We start from the raw sequence: 19097 nt of genomic DNA on the forward strand, positions 1-19097 counted from the left end.
ATTCTCAAGACATGCCAACCAGGGAATGTGCATTTATTGTTCTTTTGAATGTACTTTGAGATGAATTGTGGGAAATGTGATTTGGATGAATGATGCTTATCAATTTACTTCCCACAGAATTCCACAAATTGTCTTGACATAAAAGAATTCATGATTAATCGCAGTAGTCTATTTTATTCCATTGCTACTCCCATCTTTCTTTGTTCTGAAAGCCTTTCCAACACACACAATGTGCCAGCAGGATAACCAAAGACAACAATTAACATTAGGGAGTAAAATGAAAGCAGAGGTCATTTCTGCTTTGAACAAATTTGCTGCATGAAAAATTTTATCATGCAGTCTAAAACCTCTACCACATCAAAATTTCAGAAAAAAAATACATTTGTTAGAAAAAAATCCCTTAATGACTCATACTTCAAATGCTGTATTTATTAGATAAGCACAAAAGAAAAAAAAACACCTTAAGAATGTAAGGAATCTTCACTATTTGCTGTGCTGTGAAAATGTATCCCATCAATGACTCTGAGAAGGCTAATTTTATTAAACTAATTAAGAAGAGAAAACCAGGGCATGGGACACTGGCTCAATCATAGAGTGCTAGCAAGTACCTTAGTTCAAACCCCAGGGAGGGAGGGAGGGAGGGCGAATAAATGTAATTATGCTATTTTGTATACATTGTGTAAAGAATGACTATGTAACTTGTGGCAGGGATGGGAAGATGAAATTGGGGGAAAGTAAAGGTAGAGGTAACAACATTGTCCAAAAAAAGAAATACACTCCTTACTTACAAAATTTGTTTTTGTTTTTTTTTTAAAGGAAAGCCTGGTGCATATGGCTCAAACCTATAATCCTAGCTACTCAGAAGATCTGAGAACCAAGGCTCAAAACTAGCCCAGGCAGAAAAGTCTGTAAGGCTCTTATCTACAACTACCCAGGAAAAAAGCTGAAAGTAGAGTTATAGTTCAAGTGATAAAGTGCCGCCCGAGTGAAAAAGCCAAGTGTCATGGGTTCAAGATCCAGAACTGGCACAGAAAATCAGAGTAGCTTCCTGAAAATCTAGGTTTAATAAACTCTATACTAAATTTTCAGTGAACCAGCATTTCAGCATATTGTAAAGCTTTTTTTTTTTTTTTTGCCAGTCTTTGGCTTGAGCTCAGGGCCTGAGCACTGCCTTGGACTTTCTCAAGGCCAGAGCTCTACCACTTGAGCCTCCGTGCCACTTGCAGCTTTTGTCTATGCATGTGGTACCGAGGAATTGAACCTGGGTCTTCATGCATGCTAGGCAAACACTCTATCACTAGGCCAAACTCCCTGCCCTAAAACACTTTTAATATTCCATGAAAAAGGCCAGGAGCCATGGTATATGCCTGTAGTCTTAACAACAAAGGGAGCAGAGATCAGGAGGACTGTGTTTGAGGCCTCCAACATGTTGGGCATGATGACCCATAATTGTACTTAGTTATGATGGAGCTATAGGTGAGAGGATTATGGCTGGCCCCAGGCAAAAATCAGAGGCTTTAGCTAAAAAATAATTAAATTGGATAAAGGGGTGGGAGCAGGATATGGGTCCAATGGTAAAGCTTCGGCTTAGCAAGTGTACGGTCCTGAATCCCAGTTCTATTGCAAAAAAAGACAAAAACACCTTAGATAATTTTGTCAATAACAAACTAAAATAATCTTCTTGAGAGGTTTTTTTGCTTGTTGGTTTGTTTTTTTTGCCAGTCATGGGGTTTTAACTCAGCCTGCGCATTGTCTTTGAGCCTCTCTGTGCTCAGATCCTAGCTTCCAGGTGTGAGCTACTCATGTATGGCTTGTTTTTGATAGACTGCCCAGGAAGGTCTTTAACTTTTGGGCTCAAGCGATTCTTCCACCTCAATATCTCAAGTGCTGGGATTGCGAGTATGTGCTGCTATACCCAGCAAGGTTGTTTCTTAAAACCATAGGACAACATGTTTTAAAATGAAGTAGGTAGGTTTCCCACCTATGGAAACCTCGGCCTGGTGCAGCATTCAGCCTGGAGCAGCATTCTGGCACACAATAAGATAGTAAGCTAGTATGGTGCCTGACATTTGCAAAGCCATTCAACTGTAGAAGAGTTTACCCCATCCACCTATGAGGAAAGTAAAACAGGCAATTATTTTACGTGGGAGGAGTTTAAAGCCCAGGGACTTGTCTAAGGACATACAGTTTCCCAAGCAAACACCAGAAATGGGAGAAACCACCATGTGATTTTACCCAAGCTAGTTATCTTGCTACTGAAGCAGACGTACTGTACCACATGTGAACATAGCCAATGTGACAAGAACTATCTAGACTGTAATGTAATAATTTTAGGCTCATTCTGTCCATTAAAGGCAGAATTTTTGGTAAATGCAATTCTTAATTACTTTGGTAAGGTCTTAGACTTAATGATCTGGCACTCACATTAACTTGCCTTGAACATGATGCCCTATGACTTTAGCAGACAAATACTCTACCACTTGAGCCACAGTCCAGTCCTAACCCCACCGCACCCCCCCATACACATTTTTTTTTTTTTGCTTTTCAGATGGAATGTAGAATTTTGGCACATCTTCTCTCTGCCTTGACTACAAATTATAGGTATATACTACTACACCTAGCTTTTGTTTTTTTCTTTGAAATAGGGTCTTTTGCCCAACAATACCCTGCATTATTCTGATTTTCAAAAACAAAGGTTTCTTGCATCCCCAATAACAAATTATTTAACATAATATTCCACTACCTCCACAATTACATCAACAAATATCCAAATACTCTATACCCCAGGTTCATGAGAATACTGATTTGGCTCCTCTTTTAACCTTTGTACTATATTCCTTACCAGACAGAATCATTTTTCCTATCTTCCAGTAACTGGAAGTTACCATTTTACTAATAAGTGACTCCTCTTGCTAAGATTATACAGTCTTTTGTAATATAACCCCAGCCCTAACCTTATCCTACATTCTACGTTTCATTGGTACTAGTGTTTGGGACTCCTTAACTTTTATCTCTGTAAGTGTAGGAACTGTCTTAAAGTTAACAAATTATATTTGGAAGGTGCCAATTGGAATGAGAACCTTAAAGTTAAAAATTATATGCTGTCCAGCCTGGTAGGGCTGCTGAAGCCCTGTGCTTGCCTTCTGCAGTTCCCTCTGCATGGTAATGGTGCTGACATTATACCAGATGCATCCCCTGAGCAATCGGCCTTGCCACTCCATCCATGCACCCCATAGGCCCTGCTTTTTGACCCAGTCTCTACAGTCCTGCTGCCTTCCCATCTACCCTAAAGCATTACTGAAAACACCCTGGAATTAAGTCATCAAATTGTTGAATTTTCAAAGTTTATATCAAAATCTAGAATTGAGTGAAGGGTACAGAAATGAAAATCTTGCAAAGGTTCACTCTATAATAGAGTTATACAGTGATAGGTCTGAATTCACTACAACACATTCCAAAGCATTTGCTGATAAAATACTAAATCACTCTGGAAATACTCCCTTTTTGCATGTATGTTCAACATGTTTTTAGTACATATAAGATATATGTTTTCTGCTTTAGAGAAATGGGTAAGTTACAAAAACTGATAATTCGATGTTTTTACTTGCAGTTTTCATAGAAACTTAAAATTCTTATACTGCTTTTCCACATCTGAATTTAGTTAAGATATAATTCAAATAAGCACAGCACTGTCCAGCAAGTGATTCATATATTCCTATGAGTATTCAATAAATAACCCATCCCCAGGCATGAGTGCTTCCTTTTCTAGAAGAAATATACATAATATAGTTTATACTTCAAGCTCCAAGGAAAAATTCATATTTCCAATCTGGTGGATATTTTTTGCTGCATGTAAAGGTCTTACTTTTTTCTCCTTTCTATGAGACAAATACCACTTTCAGGGAAAAGATGGAAATGTTGAAAAGGAAAAAAGAGGTCTGAAAACTTGAATTCTAGAAATAATTGATGGTGATGAACTAGCCATTTTAATACATTTTTTAAATCATTGCATAAAAGAAAATAAATTTAGGTCCAGGAGTATGGCCCAGTGGTAGACTGCTTGCCTAGCATGCATGAAGCCCTGGGTTTGATCCCTCAGTACCACATACACAGAAAAAGCTGGAAGTGGTGCTGTGGCTCAAGTGGTGGAGTGCTAGCCTTGAGAAAGCCTGAGTCCCCAGGCCCTGAGTTCAAGCAAAAGAAAGAAAAAAAAATTTGGAAAATGTTCTGATCCAAAGCAACGATGCTGTATGATAGGAAGTGCCAGGCGTTACCTGCCTCAACCAACCACCTTCCTCACCTTTTTCCGTTCCTGCTCCCTCTGCTCAAGTCTACACACAGCTTCATTAGCAGCTTGCACTGAAATAAAACAGACAACAGTTTTCAATCAGCAACCTTTTTTAAGGATACTTACCTAAATATTTTTAGTACCAAAAAACTGCAAAAAAAAAAAAAAAAGACCAATGCTATTTTGGTGGCTGGTGCAGTGGCGAAAAGGGGAAAAAGTTTTGTCAATACAGATTCAAGAAACTTGAGCAACTTTTTTGGAGCTTTGAACTGCAGGCCGTAGGACATTTATGTACTGACTTCAATGACAAGTTGTGAAGAACTAGCTCAGGATTCTCTAAAAAGACAACATATGTAGTTAATCATATCTTCACAAGTCTCTTGGGTTCACTCCCTCCACTCTCATGACTTTTATACTGCTTTCTCTCACACAGGCTGTACTTGACAGACACTTCAACAGCTTTCTACACATCTCCAGGCCTCTGCTCTCATCTCCTGATCTGTCCTGGCTGCCACTGTAAGATTCAGCTTTCTCTGGGTCATTTTCATTTGGGCATTTCTACTTCTCAAAAATTAAAACTACTCATACAGGTTGAGGATCCTCCATTAAAACAGCAAAATCTCAAATGCTCCCAAATCCAAACCTTCCAAACACTGACACGATATACAGTGGAAAATTCCACCTCAGAATTCATGTGATGGGGCTCAGGCAAAATTCAGGCACACTAAAAATTATGTATAAACTCATCTGTGGTCTCTGGGACTAGGAAACAAATGAATTTTATGCTTTGACTTGGGTCCCATCCCCAAGATATCTCATTTTATAATGTAAGTATTCTTGCTCAATCACAATCAGTCCATTTCAGATAAAAGATGTGATATTTATTGAGCTATTGTGATATTTATTGATTTATATTTATTATATTTGCCAGCCAAGACCTTTGCTAAGAACTTTACATACATTACCACTCTTATTTTATTTATTTATTTATTTCCAGTCCTGGAGCTTGAACTCAGGGCCTGAGCATTGTCCTTGGGATTTCTCAAGGCTAGATAGAGCTCTACTATTTGAGCCATAGCACTACTTCTGGATTCTTCTATATTTGTGGTACCGAGGAATCAAACCCAGGTCTTCATGCATGGCAGGCAAGCACGCTACTACTAGGCGAAACTCCCAGCCCCGACCACCCTTATTTTCATTTTTTGCTTTTGCCAGTACTGGGGCTTGAACTCAGGCCTGAGTGCTGTCACTCGAGGCTTAGTCACTCGAGGCTGATGCTCGAGTGACTTAAGCTACGGTTCAACTTCTCCCTTTATTTTTTTCTGATTAGAGATAAGAGTCTCAGGGACTTTCCTAGAGAGGTGACATTGTCTTTCAAGGTGACAAAATAAGTACAAGAGGGGCTGGGAGTTTAGCCTAGTGGTAGAGTGCTTGCCTAGCATGCATGAAGACCCGGGTTCAATTCCTTGGTACCACATACATACAAAAAAGCCGGAAGTGGTGCTGAGGCTCAAGTGGTACAGCTCTAGCCTTGAGAAAGTCCAAGGACAGTGCTCAGGCCCTGAGCACAAGCCCAAGACTGGCAAAAAAAAAAAAAAAAAAAAAAAAAAGTACAAGAAATAGCACTTCAAATTTTTTTCAAAAGGCTATGTTAATGGTAATCATTAATTTTAGTTGTATCAGTGATACTTAGGGACTGGAAATTTGGTTCCTGGTCTTGACTTTTTTTTCTAAGTGAAAACAAAGTAGGAGTTGACTAGCTCTGCCTGCTTTCTGGCATGTTTGTATTACATCATTCTCCCTAAGTGCTGGTTCTATCATTTCCTGATGGTGTTTTTTCTTTTCTTACTGGCTTTGTAAATGTAACTAAAATCCAATTTTGCTTCATTTTCAGATCATTCTGAGTTTAATCTAAAGAAAGAGCTACACGACTAGGTTATTCAGTCAACTCTTCGAGCCTTCAAGAATTCAGCTAGAACTTTGTTCTATGTTTGGAAAGAATATCCATTTTTTTGGAATTACAGACCCGGTGAAGTAATCTGCATTTTAACCTTTCAACATACAATACTTTCTGAATTTGTAAACTAATAAAATTTGCTTCCTTTTTTTAAACCAAGGGCAATCACTCGACTATGGAAAGCAAGTCCCTTCCTTTATGAGTGACTTCCTAAGGAAAATGCCCTCTCCTGGGATGGGGCCATCTGGCTAGCACAGCTTGGAGCCATGGCCATGAATTGCTACTGTCTCAGCAGCCTATGTGGACAATGAAGAAAACTGAGGATTTGTCAGTTTTCTCTTAACCAAAACTTTTCTCCAGGAGCACCCCATAGTTATTGTCTTACACATGCACATGCGTATTCTAGTAACACACACAGCTAAAACTGTCATTCCTCATATCTATGAAACTTCAGAAACATAAAATAATACCTCCCTCCCACCTGATCATCCAGTTACCTTTAGTCTATTCTGTCTATCCTTCTATAAGAATCTATGTAGAAATATTTGGGATGAAGTTCACCAAAGTGAAAAGACAATGGCTGCTTTTAGGTAATTATTGTGATTTCTTTTTTGTTTTCTTTCTGTTAAAAATAGTTTGGCTGGGGCTGGGAGTTTGGTCTAGTGGAGGAGTGCTTGCCTAGCACACACAAAGACCTGGATTCTATTCCTCAGTACCACATACATAGAAAAAAGAACTGCGTCTGTCTCAGCTGCCTAGACAGATCCATGTGGGTCACAGCAACATTGGCTCTTCTGCAGGTATAGCTGGAGATTCATCTATCTATCTGAGATGAAGTAGACACGGCCATCTTGGCATCCACGACGCTGGAGCACATGCTGATTTGACAGCTGCTGCCATGTCCTAACAGTTTCACCTTCAGTGGGGTGGGAGCACTTGGTGTCCATCCACCACAGTTGGCACCTAGGATTGGCATGGAGGAGTCAGAACAGTGTCTGGATCCCTGCTGTCCTGGTCTGAGCTGCCTGGTGTTACCTGCTATAAAGTCTCTATAGAAAGGGTCAGAATCTTCTGGGTCTGATTTGTGGTTGGGGTCTGGGTCTGGGGTGGATCCAGTGTCTACAGGCTCTCTCTGCAGTATCTTCTGGAGTCTGAACTGGTAAAAACCATAAAGCAGCAAGAAAACATGGCATTTCCCCAGCTATCACAGGACAAGTTTGTCAGTTGGGACCAGCGCTAGAATGTGGCTGCCTGGATACCTGGATTCCAAGTTCACTTTGGTCTTTTGCAAAGGATAAGGTCACTTCCTGGGGGTCCTTTTACTTAAGCCCCTTCTCTAACAGCACTGCCACAGGGTACCCCTGGACTTATAACTACTCTTCATAATACATTCACTATTCGTACATCTGGACACAGCTTTATCAGCATACTCCTCCATTCAGAATGGATGTGAATTCAGATGATTTAATATCTAGTTCATGAGATCCCCAAGGCTTGGTATTAATGCAAAAAAATAGAGATAAGGGGGTAACAATGTTTGACAAGAAATATCTCACTACCTCATATGTACCTGTAACTCCTATGTACATCATAAAAAATAAAGTAGAAATTTAAAAAATAAAGTAAAAAATTTTAAAAATATAAAGAAAATGACAATAGGAAGTGACACATCAAAACCCTTCAAATTCGTAGAAGCCCTGTTGTCTAGTTGAGTGACAGAGTACTCGCCTAGATGCTATATAAGCTCTTTCCTAGATTAAAAAAAAAAAAAAAAACAACTTGAATTCCATCTTGTAGCCAATAGATAAATTATATAGAAAAGAGATTTATTTTGTTCATGACTCTGATCCAAAGTTAAGAGATATATCTGGGCTGGGAGCATAGCCTAGTGGTAGAGTGCTTGTGTAGCATGCACAAAGCCCTGGGTTCAATTCCTCAGTACCACATACACAGAAAAAGCCAGAAGTGGCACTGTGGCTCAAGTGGCAGAGTGCTAGCCCTGAGCAAAAACTGTCCAAGGACAGTGCTCAGGCCCTGAGTTCAAGTTCCAGGACTGGCAAGGGGGAGAGGATAGGAGGAATGAGGGAGGGGAAGAGGGGGATCCATCTGCATATCCTAGTTGAGGGCTGAGTCCTAAGGTGGCAGGTATCCCATGGCCAGAGATCCACCCAATTTACTTTTATATACCTACCTAAAGTATGGGAAGAAGTTATAGGCACATCAGTTTCCATAAACATTTTGATGAATAAAAACATGAGTTTTTCTTTTAGTCTAGGATCTAACTGCTTGTAAGGGTTAAGGATATGGCAGAATTAATAAACAAGAGCATGTCTGTAATAAAATGCAAAAGCTTCAAGTCTATTTTATTAGATTTTTTTTTTTGCTGTTCCACTCAAAGAAGCCAAATGTGATCTGGAGTTACTTAGCTTTTCCAGCCTCTTTTAGCATTAGAATATAAAAGACCACTAAGCTGCACTAACACATAGACTTATTGACCTCCATTATTAAAAAATGTCTCTCTGCTACTTTCCTGTACAATTAGTCTACTATAGGTCAGTCTTGACATCCTCCTGCATTCTGCACTTCAGTAATCCATCATTAATTGCCAGTGCACAAACTGAGTGCCCTTAATATAACATGAGGCCAAACCTTAAATTTCTGCAATAAGGCTAACATTCTTTTGATAAATCATCTTTGCATAAAAACATTTTGCTTATTGGAATAAAATGATAAATAATTATGGAAAGATTATGTCTTGGAAAAAGCTAAAAACCTTTAGTAGAAGATTTGAAAAAGAAGCTTCATTTATGTCCTAATTCCTGCTCATCAAACACTTTCTTTACCTTAAATAAGTTATCTATAAGAAACATTTCCATTTTCTCACATCCAAGGAATGTCTTGTGAACTTTAGATACACATTGCCAGTCCTGGGCTTGAACTCAGGGCCTGAGCACTGTCCTTGGGCTTTCTCAAGGCTAGAGCTCTACCACTTGAACCACAGTACCACTTCTGGTTTTTTTTCCTATGTATGTGGTACCAAGGAATCAAACCCAGGTCTTTGTGCATGTTAGGCAAGCACTCTAGCACCTGGCAACAATCCTGGACCCTAGATGTGCATATCTTGACGATTAATGTTTTTAACATCAGTGGAAACACACAACCACCACTACATAAGCACTTTTTGTGACTGGACTTCTCTCCTACATAGCCCCATTTGGAATTTTCTCTTCCCATTTCTCACTGTAACAGTCAAGAAAATGTTTCTAGTGTAGCAATCATATGAAGTCAGAATCAACATCAAAGAAGCTACTGGCTTACGTCTCTGGAGAACTTCCTCCAAGTTGTCGTTCATTGTGTCTCTGCATCTGGGAAGAGTATGTTCCTTTGTTTCATGGATCATGTTCTTCAAGTTTTCAAGAACCCGCAATTCTCGCAGATTACGTTTTTCCTATTAAAACGAAGCAAATGACTAATACAGATTGTGTCTTCAGTCTTAGTAATTACTTTCTGAAGTTCCCACCCAAGTCTTGGTTATGTTGTTACTGCTACTGAAATTTTCACAGCCTTAGCATACTTATTTGGCAATGAGGTCGCAACCTAGAGGCATTTTTTATTTTTATTATGAAATGCTCCCAAGAGTTGCAATATGACTAATATTTTCACAGCAATGTTTACAAGGGCAAGAAAAACATTAAAAGAACAAAAGCAGCATTCAGTTTCTACCTATTGCACTAAAAAGAAATCAGATGCCCTTTATCTGATTTTGAAACTCTATTTGCTTCTGTTATTATGTATTATATTTTTTATTCTTTTTTTCCTCTCAAAATAGGAGTGGTTTGACAAAAGTAAATATATTATAGACACTTTCAAAAAATGAACAGTGAAAGGCTATGCTTAGAAAGTTCAGGGCTAGCCTTGGCAGAGACTGGAAACTCGAGCAGTAAACGATTCCCCACACTGGCACAGAACTTTCCACGAATTATAAGGGGTTCACTATGCCTAAGCTGTTTGTACAAGAATGTGGTTAGTGCTGAACATCTCTTTACTCTCGCAGCATGGAATCCTGGTACATGCAAATGTGCAAACAATGCCTATATGATCAGCCTGATACAAACACTGGCTTCCTAACCTCAGGCAGGCTTCAGGCTTCCAGAGAGACTGCACTTTATGTGGCCTGCCATCACAAGCAGTTTCTGAGGGTATAGTGCACTTCCTCTGGGATTCTATTGGGAAGAGCCTCTTGGAAGATCCCCCTTGGTTTGCTCCAAACTTCTCCCATGTATCTCTCTCTTCCTTTGCTGATTTTGATCTGAATCCTTTGCCATGATAAAACTTAGTCATGAGTATGTTCATATGATGTGTCCTGTTGAGTTCTAGTGAATCACTGAAACTGAGGGTGGTTTGGGAGACCTTGTCACAGCCTCACCCTCCCAAAAGTAAGGCTTAAGCACCCTCCAGTGTCCACAAACTTGGGTACAATCAAGAATTTGCAACTGGCTTCCAAAGAATAGCACAAGAAAAGGGAGGACAAAATCTTCAATTTATAGTGGAAAAAATCTGGCAAATACTACCTCAACTGTACAATGAAGACTCACACAGTCAGGTAACATCTTGTTGACACAGCATGAGCCCCCACATGAGACATGTGTCTTTAATCTCTGTGGTATTTTTTTCTGAAAATCCATAATTCTTAGAAAAACATCAAGCCCAGATTGGGAGGTATTCTGTAAGATAACCTGCTCAGTACAAGACTATCAAAGTAAGAAAAGCAAGGAAAGACAGTGAAACCCACAGAGATCAAAGAAAATCAGGGAACATGACAATTAAATGCAAGGGGGTACCCTGAGTAGATGCCAGAACATTAAGACTGTAATGGAAAAATGGATAAAATTCAAATAAAATCCGGTGTCTCATTAACAGTAACATATCCACATTAATTCTTTAGTTTTGACAAATGTGTCGTGAAAAATGGATAAGAAGGAAACTCTGTACTATCTCTGAAATTTTTCTACAAATATAAAACATTTTATATAGTGAGAGTAATCCTGGATTTTTGCTTTGTTTTTGAGTCATTCTTGTGAAAGTGTTGTGGCCAGCTTTTTATATAATTTTCATAATGAAAAATTTAGAACCTAACAAAAGTTCGGAGAATAACATGAAGGGCCCTTAAAGACTCATCACTAACCAACAATTCTGAGCTCATGACTGATTTTGCTCCCTCAATAACTGTCTACTCTTCTCCTCTAGAGAATCTGATGAAATCCCAGATACTATATCATTTTACTATAATTATGTCAACATATGTCTTTCTTTTAGGAAGGAAAAAAGACACAATAAGGAGCTTTCTCTCTCTCTCTCTCTCTCTCTCTCTCTCTCTCTCTCTCTCTCTCTCACACACACACACACACACACACACACACACACACACACACACACACACACACACACCTATAGACAATCATGAATTCTTTTAAAATTTTCTGCCGGTCCGGCATCTTGAACTTTGGGCCTGGGAGCTCTCCCAAGCTAGCCCTCTATCACATGAGCCACAGTGTCGCTTTTGTTTTTTTCTATAATTAATAGGAGATGAGAGTCTCATAGACTTTCTTGCTGGGTTGGCTTCAAACTGCTATCCTCAGATCTCCTGAGTAGTTTGGATTATAGTTGTGAGCCACTGGTGCTCAGCCAAATTCTTTAATATAATTAAATATGAAAGCAGTGTGTGTGTGCACCCTCAAATGACCTATAAATGTTTTTATTCCTAATTAGGACACATGTACACTGCACCTGGATAATATGTCTCCATTGATCGGCTGCTGCTCTCCGAATGACCATCAAGGTTTCCAAATATGCCTCATGAGTTTGGAGGTTTTTCTAGTACTCCAGGCCTCTTTAAGTCCCTCTTCCTTCCCTTCACTTCTTTTGGTACTTTTTGGAATCATAGAAACCTTGAGGGGGGCGGGTTGGAGGTACGAGTCCTAGGGCTTTTGAACATCAGTCCTCAGATCTCAGTAACATCCTATGTAACTAGCATTACACCTGTGAACTACCAATGCCCAGCCAGTCCCACAAGTTTTTTTGTTTGTTTTGTGCCAGTCCTGGCTTTGAACTCAGGGCCTGTGCACTGTTCTTGGGTTTTCTCAAGGCTAGAGTTCTACCACTTGAGCCACAGCACCACTCCTGGCTTTTTCTACATATGTGGTACCAAGGAATGGAACCCAAGTCTTCATGCATGCTAGGCAAACACTCTACCACTAGGCCAAACTCTCAGCCCAGTCAGCTTTTTCTGATTTGTATCTTTTTCTTTTTTTTTTTAATATTTTTATTTTTTTGTCAGTCCTGGGCTTGAGCTCAGGGCCTTGCACTGTCCTTGGGCTTTCTCAATGTATGTGGTACTGAGGAATGGAATCTGGGTCTTCATGCATGCCAGGCACTCTACCACTAGGCCAAACTCCCAGCCCTTAAATTGTATTTCTTTTTTTTTGTCTTTTCTTTTTTGGTACTGGGGATCGAACTCAGGACATTGTACTTGCTAAGCAAGTGCTTTGCCACTGAGCTATATCCCAGCCACTCCACAAGCTTTTAAAACCATGTTATGCACATACTAAGTTGTTATATACTATATGGAGTAACTACTCTAACAAAAGTTACACGCTTGGGCTGGGAGTGCCCGGGTTCGATTCCTTGGTACCACATACTTAGAAAAAGCCAGAAGTGGTGCTGAGGTTCAAGCGGTAGAGTTCTAGCCTTGAGAAAAATCCAAGGACAGTCCTCAGGCCCTGAGCTTAAGCCCAGGACTGGCAAAAAAAAAAAAAACGTTACACTCTGGGGGCCGGGAGTTTGGCCTATTGGTAACTGCTTGCCTAGCATGCACGAACACCTATGTTCGATTCCTCGGTACCACATACATAGAAAAAAAACAGAAGTGGTGCTGAGGCTCAAGTGGTAGAGCTCTAACCTTGAGAAAGTCCAAGGACAGTGCACAGGCCCTGAGCTCAAGCCCAGGACTGGCAAAAAATAAAATTAATTAAATAAAAGTTACACTCTGATTATTTATTCTAATAGTTTCTCTAATTAACTAAAACAGATCAAATTGAAAAGTGAAATTCTAATTTGTGCTGCCTCTTAAGAAATTTTGTTCATTTTTACTGCATTTGAACTCATGAACATATTCCCTCTGAATATATCTAGTATACACTTAATCCTTTTATCTATATTTACTATACTCAACCATTTAAACTACACATTTAACATTTTTGTCATTTTTTTCTAATATTTATTTTTCTTAGATCAAACACCACGGCTTCTCTGACAGTTTTCTGCAACACTCTGCTAGGAGTTCTTTCCCCCTGTTCCCACATATTTTGTGCTTATTTATCATAATAACTACAGCAGTACGTTCTTTATATGAATTTCTTCTTGTAAACTTTGTAAGCGGGTAACTGTCTATATTCCTGGCGGTGAGAAATGTTATTTGTTCATCTGTACATAGCTAGTGAGAAAAATATTTCTGTAGCCATTCTCTTCTTTTATCAACCACCCTATTGTATTTGGAGTACTAACACACCCTAATCAGGCCTGCTTGCCCACTGTTTCCCATATGCCTTTCTGCTCACCACATGAGAAGGAATTATAATGATGGGCTCCAAAAGCCACCTGTAAGCATAAGGCAATATGCCAGGGAGACAGAAGGTAGAGCTAGAAGAAGCTGACTTCAGGGTTATCAGTTTGAAGCTGACTAGATCTGGTCCCTGGAGATATGCAAGAAAAATAAGCACTCATTGAGGCCACTATTTTCCATTAATCTATTACTAGCAATTAAACACATGTCTACTGATATACCTCGGTATTCAATAACTATTCTTCAATAAAGGAGTGAATGAACGAGGCTTGCCAAAAACTACATAAGGAACTTTTACAGGAATATTTACCCTATGGGTACATCATAGATACTGGCTGACTAATGTATGTCTCTTTAGCTTCATGTGAAAAGGTCATATGGAGGTCTTTTTCTTTTTTTCAATATGGAGGTCTTTCTACAGCTAGAAAGATAATGGCTCAGAAGACAGTGTCCATCTTTACAAGTACTGTAGTATTCTTTATAATTTTCATTGGAATTAAGGACAGACTATGTAACATCAGGAGAAAGAATGTTCTTAAATACTTCTGAAAATAGTACTTCAGAAGTTAAGAAATGCTGCCACCATGTGGTATTCATTCTTTCACAAATGAAATTCTTATAAAGAAAAGAGAATTTGTTGCCATTCACATTAAACCTTAATAACTTTACTTTTTAACTGCAACCCCTTTTTTTCCTGAAGAGGCTCACTTCAATAGCACTGCTTCCTGTCTAGTAGGCTCTCCAGGGAAAGGTCACTTCTACTAAACATGGAGCAACAGTGAAAGTAACTACTCAGAACTGAAATTTCTAAAATGCTTTTAAGTTTTTCCAATCTAATTGGAAGGGAAATTGTAGAGGGTGACAGTCAGAAAAGAGAACAAAGCTTGATGTACAGGAAAATGTTGCCAGTTGTGGAGATCAGTGTAGAGGGTGGCTCTATAGTCAATATCTAAGTATCTTTAGTTCCTGCTTTATACAAATAAACACCTCAATGCATTTTTGTTATTTTTAGACCAAGTCTTACTATGTAACTCAGGATAGCCCCAAACTGTCCTCCTGCCTCCATCTCCCCAGTGTTGGGTCTACTGGTAACACCATGCCCAGCTGACCAATACATTTTGTTAGAGTGAGTCTATTGTGCCTAATGTGAAAATTTTATTTTATTATTATTTTTTTTTTGGCCAGTTGTGGGCCTTGAACTCAGGGCCTGAGCACTGTCCTTGGAATTTTTTTCAAGGCCAGAGCTCTACCACTTGAACCACAGCACCACTTTCAGCTTTTTTCTATGTATGTGGTACCGAGAAATGGAACCCGGGCCTTTGGCCTAGTGGTAGAGTGCTTGCCTAGCATGCACAAACTCCTGGTCCTATTTTTATTTTTTACCATGCAACGTTTTTTATTTTTTTTTTAAATTAGGCATAGGTTTTTAAATGACTTTAGTCATACATAAGAAAAAAAGACCTGTCATTTAACATATTGGAACTTGCAAGCCTCATCTCCACCTAGAGAAGGAAAATTAACCTGAAGCATGCTTAACCAGGAGGCCACTACATCTGCCGACCCCCAAGAACGTGGAGATGAACATAGTCGACTGCCCACCATCCATACCTTCATTCACCACCATCCCACAGCCCTTCTTTTAGGCCCAGATCAGCAGCACATTTCTTGGCAACAATCAATAAATGTCCAAGATGACTTTCATCATCATCTTCAGCTACAGAAATCTGGGATATGTGTTTCTCGGGGATCACCAGAAAATGGGTTGGTGCTTGAGGAGAAATGTCATGGAAAGCAAAATTATCCTCGAAAATTATTTTGGCAGGGATGTCCTTGTGGACGATGTTCTCAAAGATATCGTGTCTCTGCCAGGCGGAGTGACCTGAGCCTTGCAAATTTCATAGGCCAGCCATTTTGGCCTCCCTCCCGCATGGGAGGAGAAATGGAGGGCCAAGGGGGGAGTGAATAGCCAAGAGGAATCCTGGGGGTCGGAGACAGTGGGAGCACTCGCTCTCCGCCAAGCCCCTTGTTTTTTTTACTAAATATTTTTTAAGATAATGCTTATGTCATTTGTTTAGATAATAGTTATTTTATGTAGAAATATAAAAAACTGAATCCAAACTCATTATAATTATTGCAAATTCTGACCTGGTAAATTTTTATTTGCTTGTATTGACTGCTACCTCTCTTAATAATAAATAAAATGTTTAATGCCTATATACCATGAGTTAAAATATCAATACTCATAAAAGTTCAAAAACTCTGTAGGGTTATTGTTCTTGTTTTAACGATGAGGAAATGGAGCCTTGCAAAGCAAGTAATCATGCCAACTGAGAGAGGTGCCAATATTTGAACATAGATATATCAAGTACTGAGGCCTGTGTTTCTCATACTCTGCTGTTCTGCCTCCTTTCCAAAAAAAAAATTCTTGGAAGGCTTAACGACATAGCAATGCAGGAAATTCAATTCTCATTTTCTCTTGGCAATTATCTTTTATTTCATTTTCAATGTTTGGCTTCAGAAAGAAGACACTTTAAATGTAACATACTCAAAAGCATAAAAGAACACTTATTTCATCTTTTTTGCACATCAATTTCTTAGTATAAGGTGTTTTTAGAATCCAACTACAATATTTAAGGAATGCCATTGTATCCATATAATTATACTTGTATTTCTAGGGATGACTCAGCCAGCAGTCAGCCATCTGACTTACTGTGTTTGTTCTCTGCACTCAGTCTACAAAAAGAAAGGGAAATAACCAACCTTAATTCCAAAATCCTATGCTTGTCAATATAAATTAGATCTTTGAGAGTATATTTATAAATACTGTTTCAATAAAAACTAACACCTGGGTATTTCAAGCTGACCACACTAACAAAAAATGGGCAGTAGATGTCAGAAAAACCTAACTTTTAATCCAAGCTCTACTACTTTTTCTCTTGAATTATTATTATTATTATTATTATTATTATTATTATTATTATTATTATTTTTTGCCAGTCCTGGGCTTGGGCTCAGGGCCTGAGCACTGTCCCTGGATTTTCTCTAGGCTAGGGCTCTACCACTTGAGCCACAGCACCACTTCTGGCTTTTTGCTATGTATGTGGTACCGAGTAATCAAACCCAGGTCTTCGTGCATGCTAGGCAAGCACTCTACCACTAGGCCAAACTCCCGGCCCCTCTCTTGAATTATTAAACATCTACAATGCCAGACACTGTTACAGGCATTTTTACAATAGAGTATGGAAGACAACAGAGTATGAATCCATAGAATTCCAAATGGAAGACAACAAAGTATGAATCCATAGAATTCCAAATGGCCTCCTCTAAGATCCCCAGGATGCACTTTTCCTAGTGAATTCAACCAACACCTAATCTAGGTATGCAATAAAGGGATCCTCAGGATACAGTCAGGTGACTTTTAGAACTACAGATTGTTTTAAAAGGGATTGTCTACAGGAGAGTCCTAAGAGCTCTCTTCAGAATCAACAGCTCTCTTCTATCCAGAGAGCTCTGAAGCAGAAAAGCCGATGAAGAACTGGAGTTTCTCTAATTCTGGCTCTGAGGACAGTAGGAGCCACAGGACAGGGTAGTTAAGTGAGGAACTAAATCTTGCCATAGCCATGTAGCCCTACATGGGCAACACTTTGATTTTAGTGTTTTTTTGAGATCCCGAGGCAAGTTATGCTATGCCCAGACTTCTGACTAATAAAACTTTGAGCTAATAAATGAATACTGTTTTAAGCTATGAAAGAAGAGTCTTTAGATAGCTATTTTCAACAGCATCATTGTTATTGTGGAGTAAGAACAATTAAGACATATAGAAAACTAAGTTATTCTTAGATGACACACAATAATCTAGGACACAAATATATTACAGATACACAAATATGCTTGCACAAACACATGTGCATATATCTTGATCTTGACAACCCTGTAAAGACAGTTACTACAGTTTATTAGCCATAGTTCTGCTCTGCTTCTGTTTTTTTGGTGAGTAACTGGATATAAGAACCTCAGGGACACTCCTGCCAAGGCTGGCTTTGAACCAGGATCCTCATATCTTAGCCTCCTGCATAGCTAAAATTACAGGTGTAAGCCACTGGTACTCAGCCTCAAGTGTTTTCTGTTTGTTTTTGTTTTTTGGCTGTTAGTATTGCTGCTGCTGCTTGCTTTTGATTTATGAAAGGAGATGCAATAGGGACTAAAGTAGTGTTAGGGCTTGAGGGGTATGAGTATTCCAGACTTATTTTCTTTACTGTCTGTTAGAGTACTTGCATCCACTCAAGCATTCAGGTTGAAATTTGAGTTGGTACTGTGAGTGAATTCAGAGCCTTGCATTCTCATTTGACTCTTTTTTGCTCTAATTCTGGTTTATCATTAGTTAAATGGAGATAAGTCTCAGAGATTTGTCTACCCACATTGGCTGAAATATAGACTTGGGCCACTGGCACCTGGCTAAAGTTACCTTTTTTTTGGAGTCTTGGTGCTTGAACTCTGGTCCTGTGCACTGTCCCTGAGCTCTTCAGCTCAAGGCTACCGCCATATCCTTGGAGCCACAGCCCCACTTCAGTTTTCACATGGCTAATTGAAGAGTCTCATGGACTTTAGTGCCTGGGCTGGCTATGAACCGTGATCCTCAGATCTCAGCCTCCTGTGTAGCTAGGATTATGGGTGTGAGCTACTGTGCCCAGCTAAAGTTACCATTTTTTGAGTTTGAGTCTACTGAGGCCAGAAATGTTTAATCCTATATATTGCTCTATTATGAATACTCTGTACTTCAGCATTCCTGTGGAATTAAGGGTTGATTAAAAGGCTTATACATCCTGTTTGGGAGAACCTTACTTGAAACTAGAACCTCAACCTGCTCAAAATTACAACAGTGTTTAACACTATTTACCATTTATCTATCAGTAACTTGGAAAGGCACTAGTATACATGAACAAAACCAGAGTGAGCTCAAAAAGGGTGGCATGCTGTAGAATACAGCATGCAAGGTAGGGAATGGCAGACAGAAGACTAGAAAGGTGTAGAAAGGTGTAGGCTAGGCACAGGATGACGTTTAGACCTTATCACATAAGGTATCCTCTATGGCTTCAGTGTTATAAACTGATCTGGTTTTGTTGATAGTAGAGGCACAGTGGACAGAAGAAATGGAAATCCCCTGGTAAGGGATCATATAGCAGACCTGGTCACTAAATGAGAGCCTTAAAGGAGATGGAATGACCAAGAAT

The 19097-nt window shown here is 39.2% G+C and overlaps 1 protein-coding gene and 1 pseudogene across 1 annotated transcript in view; both read right to left on the bottom strand.

Annotated features, from left to right (window-relative positions):
* The window catches only part of Bloc1s5 (biogenesis of lysosomal organelles complex 1 subunit 5), a 39863-nt gene that overhangs the window by 10406 nt on the left and 10360 nt on the right, over positions 1 to 19097 (bottom strand). Inside the window, exons 3-4 of the mRNA XM_090356450.1 lie at positions 9564 to 9693; positions 4301 to 4359 (exon numbers count right to left, since the gene is read on the bottom strand). Of these exons, the coding sequence (XP_090212576.1) occupies positions 4301 to 4359; positions 9564 to 9693 (189 nt within the window). The remainder of the gene's footprint in view (positions 1 to 4300; positions 4360 to 9563; positions 9694 to 19097) is intronic.
* On the bottom strand, positions 15399 to 17488 carry LOC150048468 (adenosine 5'-monophosphoramidase HINT1 pseudogene; annotated as a pseudogene).

This window comes from Megascapheus bottae, chromosome 22 (assembly GCF_031878675.1).
Source record: "Megascapheus bottae isolate mThoBot1 chromosome 22, mThoBot2.hap1, whole genome shotgun sequence".
Classification (NCBI taxonomy): domain Eukaryota; kingdom Metazoa; phylum Chordata; class Mammalia; order Rodentia; family Geomyidae; genus Megascapheus; species Megascapheus bottae.